Source organism: Carassius gibelio, chromosome B1 (genome assembly GCF_023724105.1).
Source record: "Carassius gibelio isolate Cgi1373 ecotype wild population from Czech Republic chromosome B1, carGib1.2-hapl.c, whole genome shotgun sequence".
NCBI lineage: Eukaryota > Metazoa > Chordata > Actinopteri > Cypriniformes > Cyprinidae > Carassius > Carassius gibelio.
Genome location: NC_068396.1, coordinates 10,066,395 through 10,075,722, shown reverse-complemented (window position 1 = coordinate 10,075,722; position 9,328 = coordinate 10,066,395). Strand labels below are relative to the sequence as shown.

Sequence of the window (9,328 nt, the reverse complement as noted above, 5' to 3'; positions counted from 1 at the left end):
GAGATATTATTATTACTTCGTTGACATCTAGTGGCTGCCCATAGGTCTATCCGACGTTCATTCATTGAACCTTCATGATTTATCCAGATAAAAAAAAGGGTCACAATTATTATTTTAAGCTATATTAAGTCTACCAGCTATTCTTTCGCTACAGTGGGACTGTATTCTTAATCCAAATTAAGTGCGATGATGACGACCCTTCGGGTAACGCTGAGTGCTCGAGTCCTATCCAATCAGAGAGGAACTCTTTGATTGGCACTTGAATTATCCAATCGAAGCTCGTTCTCTGGAGGTATCGTGGGCTTTAAACAACTGTGATTCCATAGTGGGGCTCTGGTTTCACAGGGCTTCACAGGGCTGTTATATGTGGACAGCAAAGAAAACTTTTAAAAGAGTTTATTTTTGTTGTGTTACGCCATATATTGAGGAAGACTGTCCATTCAGCTTAAATGAGTAAGTTGTTTCGATTCACTTTTATTTTGAGTACCAAAAATACCTTTAATTTCAGCACTCTCGTTCTGTCAAAACATAATATTGTGTAGACACACTTATTATATCAACATTTATATAAAAATACAGTTAACATGTAAAAACCATGTAATGAATTTGGTTATTTGTAAGAAACGACATCAAGTCTTTGTAAGCTGGTTTATATACACTATACATTTGTGTTGAGTATGTAGTAGAATTTAGATGTCAAAAACATATTATGAAGTTGGTAGGTTAAGTGAAAATAATAATAATAATAATAAAGGCGCTCTTTGTAAACTTCATGACTTTGCACTTTGTTTGTTGTCTTTTAGGTGAGAAGGATGTTAGTGCTAACCCACCACCATTTCCTGAGACTCTCAAGGAGAAAAGTGCAAGCCACAAATGTCTCAACCCTCCTGTTCCATCAACTCAATCCATTCCAGGCACTGAGGCAGCGGGTCCCCCTCTCTCCAGTTCTGGCAACCCAGGCCAACCACCTAAATCCACCCCTTCTTCAAGTCAAGATACTAAATTAAAACAAACCAATGTTAAAACCTCAAATCTTCCAGCCAGATCAACATCTGAAATACCAGTAACACCGAAACCTGTACCTACATCTTCACATATCTCTAAAACTACTCCAACTATGCCAGCTACAAGATCATCATCATTATCAAAATCAACATCATCTTCCCGCAGTGACCCATCCCTACCCAGCATCACTATTTCTGCTGATCCTACACAATCTACATCTCCTCCTGAAGGTTCACTGTCCTCCTCCAAAACACCTGCAGTTGGTTCCAGTAAACTCCCACGTCAACGGAGCTTTCTGGCTGCAGCCCAAAAGGTGATAATGCAGGAGAAAATAAAAAAGGCTGAGGAAGAGGATAAGGCTGAAGAATGTGGTAAGAGAGGCTTTGCATAACAAAGAAAGCTGAAGGACAATCTGCTAAATAAATGTTTTTTTTTTTTTTTTTTTTTTTTTGTATGATCCAATTTCCAACTCAAACAGACTTATTATGTTTGATATTGTGTGATCGTAACATATTGATTGTAGTTTCTTGATATACATTCATTATGCATTGCACTAAAAGAATGCATCAAAATGAGGGTAAACAGAGACATGGCAGGGAGTGGGGTTTGTGGGGCTACTGACACATGCTAGTGTGTGCTAGCTTTATTTTAGTCTTTTAGGGTGTCAGTGTTCAAGAAATAAATCTACCTCTCATTTGAAAATCTAAGGGTGTACATTTATTTAATGTGTCGGAAGGTAATGTAGACCTCAACTTTGAAGATTCCTGCAGCTGTAACTTATTCACTATATTGAGGCCATGATTACAGTAAACAACACAGTTGCCAGGAATCTATAGATAAACTACGTTCAGTAAAATCATACTCAAGCTCCTTTTTCCATTCAAAACATATTTTTTTTTTTAAATTAAAAAGTCATTATTTGATTGTTCTGGAACTTTATTCAGTGTTAATTATGATTTAGCTGGCAGCATTTACAGTTTTTTTTTTTTTTTTTGCAAAGATGAGCATACTGTAGGTGAATTAATTAGAGGTTTTGTGGATTCATTAAGGCTTCAAGTTTCAGTAGTTCCACCATAGTGTTCACAGAATTTTAAGTGACTGTTATCTCTCGTAGATGATATGGATGAAGATCTGCCTTTTGAGGAGCTCCTGGAGAAAGCTGAGGCTGGAGACCCCAGAGCACAGAGTAGAGTGAGTACATGATCACACATATGTATTTGAAATAATATTAAAATTCCGAATATTGCCATGTTATGAAATAATGACAATGTGAAACTGGTCATAAAATGTATTCTGAAAAAATACGCGGTGTGCAAAGAAATTATATCTCAAGACTTGATACTGAAGTGGACTGAATATTATTCTGCAATTGGGGTCCTTTTTTAATGACCTTTGATTAAATGTGTGCCAATTATAACTGATTATGATGGTTTTGGAGCTGTGTGATGCTATTCTACATTGACTTGTATAATGAACACAAGTGTTTATAATGTAGCTATAGGTTTTGAAATGATCTACAGTGTATTTTCCAATACAAATTAAATTCTGTAGTGTTTCTGTCTGCCTTAAAGTGTGTCCTTTTTACCATGGCCATGATGAGTGTGTCTATTTTCAGCTTTCTGGAAGATGAGCCCAGTCTCAATATAACTCAATTGCCCCTACGTGTACATATTCTAACAAATACTCTCACAGCCAGAGCAAATGTGTCTGCATAGACAGACTCAGCTGACATACATACTGTTCAATGATACACTGAACGATAAGCCCTGACTATTTTTTGAGACCCCCACTTCCTCTGTTCCTCCAAAATGAATCCCATATCTATGCTTGTTTTATTCTATTAGGCTCAATTACATAAAGCATTATGGGAGGTGGAGATAAGCCTAGTAGATGGGCCAAACACTTGACTGCATATTTACTTTCTGTTACTGATTTTGCACTCATCTGTCATTGTGTTGTTAAAGGCACACTGTGAAGCCCTTACCATGGTTTAATAATCAGGGTTAAGCATTCAGGCTAAGATTAGATATGGTTATGTGATACTCAGTCTGGCTTTGAGCCTCTGGGATATTAGGCCAGTTATTATTGTTCATCAAAATGATTGCAGGGGTTGATGGGCAATGTAGTCTAATTCTCATGTTGTGATCGAAGCAAATTACTCAAAATAAAATAAGTTAGATTTATTATGCACACGATTTATGATCTTGAGATGTTTCAGTTGAGAAATTAAAACATTATTTGTTAATTATTTTATTGTATTTTTTTTATGTGTGCTGTAGCTCGGTAAATACTACCTTGAACTGGCAGAAGAAAAAGACACAGAGACAAATTACTGTACAGCTGTTGAATGGTTTTTGAAGGCAGCAAAGCAAGGTCGGAGGGATGCAGCCAGACTACTTCAGAAATGCTGGATCCAAAAGAAAGGTGAGGGGAAGTGGAGAAAATGTGGAACATTGAGAAAATGCTTTCAATTGCAAGTTATGCCAATATAATCTGGAAAAAAACTGTTGTAATGGTAATTGATCAGTTGTTTATAATAATCCCCAATGCATCCTTTTATACTTCTCTACTGGCAGGCATCACACCAGAGAATGCACAGGAAGTGAGAAGGCTGTCCTCAGAGAGTAAGTTTGAACAGGCGGTGAGGAGAGCAGCCATGTCCATGTATTGGAAACTCAATCCTGACAGAAAGAAAAAAGTAGCCATGTCTGAGATGCTGGAGAATGTCAGCCAGGTCAATACAATACAAGGTAATTGGGAGATATCTTTAAGTTTTTTCTCAGCATTTTCCATCTGTGTGTATCTGAAACAGGTGGCATTTTTGACCAAATTTAGAATTTTGGTTTGCTTATATTATTAAACATGCACTTGATTGTGATCACGAAATACATTTTTTAACATGTCTTGCTAGTAGTAACATTTATTTTAATCCATTCTTCCTAATAGGAGAACATGCTGTATGTGGTCTAACACCCAGCATTTATACTCAGAGGAAAATTCTGGAGACCATGGTTTCTAATGAATGTAAGTGTAAATATTTTTGTGTACACAAATGCAATAAATTAAATATTTGTTTTTAGAACAGTAAAGGATGGTGGTAAAGGTCAAAATTTTAGACAGAGATTCTCATAACTCTTCACAAATATGCATCTTTGTCCTTCTACAGCTAGCTCTAAGTATGTGGATGTGGAAGATTTTGTGGAGATGACAAAAAAGTTCACCGAAGGTATTGCGTGCACTCCCACACTGAAAACCTCAGGCGTAGATGCAAAGGGAGAGGAGAAGATGTCGAGGAGAAGTGATGTAGCCACATTAGAAATGGTGAGACGCTATGAAAAAGATAAGAGATAAGTTCAGATGTTTTCACATAGCAGCAAATTTTCTTGTTTGATGAATATATAAGCTATCATCATTCATTTATCCACGAGAAAGTCGCTTAAAGGATGCACTGAAAAATGAAACTTCAAATGAAAAAATAATTTCCTCACCTTTATGTTGTACCTGTCTGACAGTCTTTTGTGGAAATGTATTTTTGTCTATAACAAAACTCCAAAGAGATCCAAAGCAAAACTGGATGCCAGTGACTTTCACTGTAAGGAAATAAAAATCATTGAGACATTTTTTAAAATATATATTTTGTGTTTTGTTTGGAATTGACATGAGGTTAAGTAAATGATTCCAGAATTTAAATTTTGGGTGAGCTGTCCCTTTAACTTAAATGTCCACCAGTGAGATTTATAATGTAAGTTGATAAAACCAGCTTTATACTTGCTTACAGGAAAAAAATGAATTGGCCCCCGTCACTCATAAGCGTCATCGAAAGTCCAGTTGGGCAGTGTCAGGTAGTGGGATGATGCTGGCTACCAGACGCAGTGGTGCGATGAAGAGAGCCCTGGACATAAAATCCCACTTTTTGGTGAAAAACATTATTATGTTGAAGCTATTTATCCAACTTTTGTTTGACAGTAATTTAAAAAAATGCAAATGTTGACTCATTGTGTTTTCTTACCCTGTAGGGTCTGCAGTACCCTCTCCATTTGATTATTGAGATGAAGGAACTTTTAATTGACTGGGCATCTCGTGCTGGTGTCCAGTGGCTGAGCACCATCATCCCAACGCAACACGTCAATGCCCTAATCTTCTTCTTCATCATCTCCAATCTCACCATTGATCTGTTTGCCTTCGTCATCCCGCTCCTCATCTTCTACCTCTCCTTTATCTCCATGGCCATCTGCACACTGAGGGTCTTCAAGAGCAGCAAAGGATGGGAGAACTTCAATGCCTTTACTGCCCTCCTCACACGCTTCGAGCCCAGCCTGGACGTGGAGCAAGCCGAGTCCAACTTTGGCTGGAACAACCTGGAGCAGTACCTCTACTTCATGATATCAGTGTTCTTTATGATCTTCACCTTCCCAGTAGCAGATAAAGGCTGGATCCCATGCTCGGAGCTTTCCACAGTGGCCATCTTCTTCACGGCAATGAGCTACATGAGCCTGAGCCCATCTGCAGCAGCTTACGCACGAAGGGCACTCATCATCGAGGTGGCTTCATCTTTGTGTGCCTTGACTAGCAGGCTGCCGAAGGAAATGGCGATGGCCAGGATGCTGGGACATATTTTCACCACCATCCCTCTAGGAGAATCACTGGTGCTGGAGCTCAGTGTACCCTGTGTGCTCTACATCTACCTTTTCTACTTATTCTTCAGGTAAAATAATGTTTTTACTGTACCTATTGAAGGCAATGTACATCCAATCCACTGGACTGGACCAGGGTTATTTTATGGAAACTAAAACCCAATGTAAACTTTTTTTAAGCTATTTTCAAAAAAAGCAAACATACATTTTTTGCTATTTGAAATTAAGCTGAAATAAATATCACATCAAAAATGAAATAGTAAATATGAAATAATCAGACATTGAAAATGTTTATATTTTTAAAATGATAAATTAATATTAATACAAATATGATTTTGTTTTCATGGTACAGCCAATGCAAATTTGGGTTGTGTGTTTTTTCATTGCATCCAATTCTGTTATTTTAGAATCATTTATATAATATTATAGTGTAAATTTATATTCTCAGTTAATGATTTTGTATGTTATATTCTTATATATATTTTTTCACAAAGAAAACTTGCAAAAGTATAATAAATATAAATGTAAATAAATATGATTATATATTTTTAGCAAATTTTTCTTTCCTGTAATTTCTTATAATTTTATATTTACATGAAAATTTTTTATGTCCAATTATTCAATATTCAATATTTATGCATTTTTCACACGTAAATGTTTTTCTTTTTTTTCATTAAATGTACTTTTTTTTTTACAAACAAAACTTTCAATAGCGGAAAATTATAAAAAATCTAATTTATGAATCTACATTTCAAACACATTTTTTCATTAAATGTTTGTTTTCTGTAAAGAAAAATTGCCCAAAAATGACAAAGCCAAATAAATGTAACACTTTATCTGAAAAATAAAGATATAATGAAAAAACATTGCTAACTGATTAGCAATTTTTCAATCATCCTTATGCTATGAAGAATATATGACAATTAATTCTCACAATTTTCAAGGTGGCTATTTATCTATGCTAGCCAGTCACAGAAAACCCGTTTGCAAGGCATAAAAACATATTTTCATTATCAAGTATATAAAATAAAATAAGATATAGCACTAACCCAATAGGGCAAGTAACAGTTTCCTGAAGTAAATAATCAAGTTATAATATACAGTATTATTGATACTAATGTTTGAATATCATGACCATACCTAATCAGATCTCTTTTTACAAAAAATGTACAGTATGGCACGCATGAGGGGATTCAGAGGGACGTACTGCTTCCTGGTGCCGTACCTGGTCTGCTTCGTGTGGTGTGAGTTCTCTGTGGTCCTGCTGCGGAACTCCACCACCATTGGCCTTATCCGCACTTGTGTGGCCTACTTCCTCTTCCTGTTTGCCTTACCTGTTTTGGCTTTGGGTCTGATGGCGATGCTGCTGATTCAGATGGTTAAGTGGTTCCTGGAGTTGGAGTTAACAAAAATGCTGGTGACCCTGGCAGTGTGCGCCGTCCCTGTGATCCTGCGGCTTTGGACTCGATTCAGCCTGTCCATCCTAAATGTCTTCCGTTCCATCACCCAGAGAGGTCCGGTGAAACTGATCCTCCTGTGCATCACTACGGTGATTTTCCTCTGCGGCGTCTATGTCTATAATGCTGAAGGTCTGAAGGTGTATAACTCCACAATCACCTGGCAGGAATATGGTACAGTGTGCGGCCCACGTGCTTGGCAGGATCGCGGGATGGCTCAAACACAGCTCTTCTGCAGCCATCTGGAGGGTCATCGTGTCACCTGGACTGGAATATTCCGTCGTGTTCGTGTAGCTGAGATGGAAAACGGAGCTCGGTCTGTTATAAACTTGCTACCGGTGTTTATGGGAGACTGGTTGCGGTGTCTCTATGGTGAGGTTTATCCAAAGTGTGAACCACAGAATAATATGTCTCTAGTTGTGAATGTCACAGGAGACTTGCCTGTCAATGCCACAATGCTGTTCCTCCAGCAGGAAGAGGAGGAGCTCTGTCGGATAAAAGCCTATGCTAAACACCAATGCCACGTTAAACGCTTCGACAGCTACCGCTTTGAAGTGACGGTCGGCATGCCGGTGGATGGAGTCACACAACTTGACGATCCGGCAGGCGACATCCTCCTAATGGCGAGTCACGAGTTTAAACAGGTGTTGCTGAACCTCAATCCAGGCAGCATGGTAGAGTTCAGTACAAAGCTGGAAGGGAAGTTGGGTACCAAACTACCTGCATTTGAACTGAAAGCCATACACTGTCTGGACTGCAGCTCGTCATTGGTGCCTGAGGGACGACAGGTCAAGATTGAACGGAACTGGAGGAAAACCATGCTTAAAGCCATTCAATTTGCATTTGACTTCTTCTTTGCTCCATTTCTCTGTGCTAGGATCAATGTGTAAAGAAGAAGTAGAAGAAAAGATAACATACGCAAATCTGAATCACAGTCAAAATGGGTTTTTTTTTCCTATCCAAAGTCAGAAGAATTGAAAAGAGATGTTTTTGTTTGATTTAAAATACGGTAGAAGGTGTTATATTGTAAAATATTATTACAATTTACAATATCTGAATTACTGTCACATGATCCTTCAGGTCAAATATTATCATGTGACATAGATAATAATAAGAATACTGGAGTAATGGCTGCCGAAAATGTATCTCTAAAGGAATAAATTATGTCTTAAATAGAAAACAGTTATTTTAAATTGTATTAATAGTTCACAATATTACTGTTTTACTGTGTTTTTGATCAAATAAATGCAGCTTTGGTAAATGCTTTTTTAACAGCATAAAAACAATTATTCTACACTTTTGACTGGTAGTTTATAAGTTTCATGATAGTTCTATTATAAAATGGTAAGATTAGTGTAATCTGTCTAAAAAAAAAAAAGTATTCAGCAAAAATTTAATTTAGTCGTCATTAACAAGTGTTACAGATTAATAATTTAAGTTTTTTTTTTCAACTGCCCTCATTCCACAGATTAACCATGTTATTTAGCAAGTTCTGCTCAAATTATAATTTCTGCATTCATAGCATTCTATTCAACTGCAGAACATATGCAAAAAAAACAGCAAGATATGACACAATGGTCAAAGATTTGTAATGCACGTTTACATACAAAAATGTTTAAAAAGCAGATTTACAATCCAGATTCGAACTAAGAACCAATGTTTCTGACCTTCAGAAATTCAGCCTAACATTTACCACTCATTTATGATAACAATCATTATGTGCAGTGGATCTTTATTCACAATTGATTTATTTTCTTGTTTGTGTGTCATGAATAAGAATGCATGGAACACTAGTATTTAGAGTATTTATGAAATGAAGTGTTTTTGTGGACATGAGCCTTATCTATTATTTGTTACATTTTTTTCTTCTTTTTTGTCTTTTAAATAACATTTGTGTCTTTGAGTCACTGATAAAAATCTGTACACACTCATACAGCCAGCTCACACTTTGACGCACTCTGATGATGTCACTGTTTGTTAAATATAAAAACCATCTCTACACAGATGTTTTCCTTAAAGGTTCTATGACAAGTGGATGTAAAACCTGTTTACATTATCTTTGGAATTAGGTTTTTATTTTTTGTGAAAATATAAAAATGAATTAAAGTGCCTTTAATATTCACAGTTATTGTTCTTCTTAGGTTTGATCCTGCACAGTGTGTAGTTAGCTCACTATAAGCATACCAGATGTGTGTGTGTGTGTGTGTGTGTGTGTGTGTACCCAGAAGCAGA

General features: G+C 36.7%; 1 protein-coding gene and 1 long non-coding RNA gene across 2 annotated transcripts; one reads left to right on the top strand and one right to left on the bottom strand.

The window, feature by feature from the left end:
• Positions 1-179: 179 nt before the first annotated feature.
• Positions 180-9,218, top strand: wfs1a (Wolfram syndrome 1a (wolframin)). The gene is made up of 10 exons (XM_052545308.1): positions 180-453; positions 804-1,376; positions 2,120-2,196; positions 3,285-3,429; positions 3,582-3,755; positions 3,952-4,029; positions 4,172-4,326; positions 4,784-4,921; positions 5,022-5,710; positions 6,813-9,218. Exons 1-10 carry the CDS (start codon positions 450-452, stop codon positions 7,984-7,986), a joined length of 3,207 nt encoding a protein of 1,068 aa, XP_052401268.1. The 5' UTR covers positions 180-449; the 3' UTR covers positions 7,987-9,218.
• Positions 3,424-4,901, bottom strand: LOC127948710 (uncharacterized). Its single transcript, XR_008152163.1, has 4 exons — positions 4,782-4,901; positions 4,494-4,595; positions 4,227-4,334; positions 3,424-3,686 (listed from the first exon to the last, which is right to left on the bottom strand). It is a non-coding gene; the product is annotated as an uncharacterized LOC127948710 (long non-coding RNA).
• Positions 9,219-9,328: the final 110 nt, after the last annotated feature.

Coding starts and splice junctions, on each gene's coding strand:
- wfs1a (XM_052545308.1), top strand. Junction 2,197..3,284: donor ACCCCAGAGCACAGAGTAGA/GTGAGTACATGA, acceptor TGTGTGCTGTAG/CTCGGTAAATACTACCTTGA. Junction 5,711..6,812: donor CTTTTCTACTTATTCTTCAG/GTAAAATAATGT, acceptor AAAAATGTACAG/TATGGCACGCATGAGGGGAT.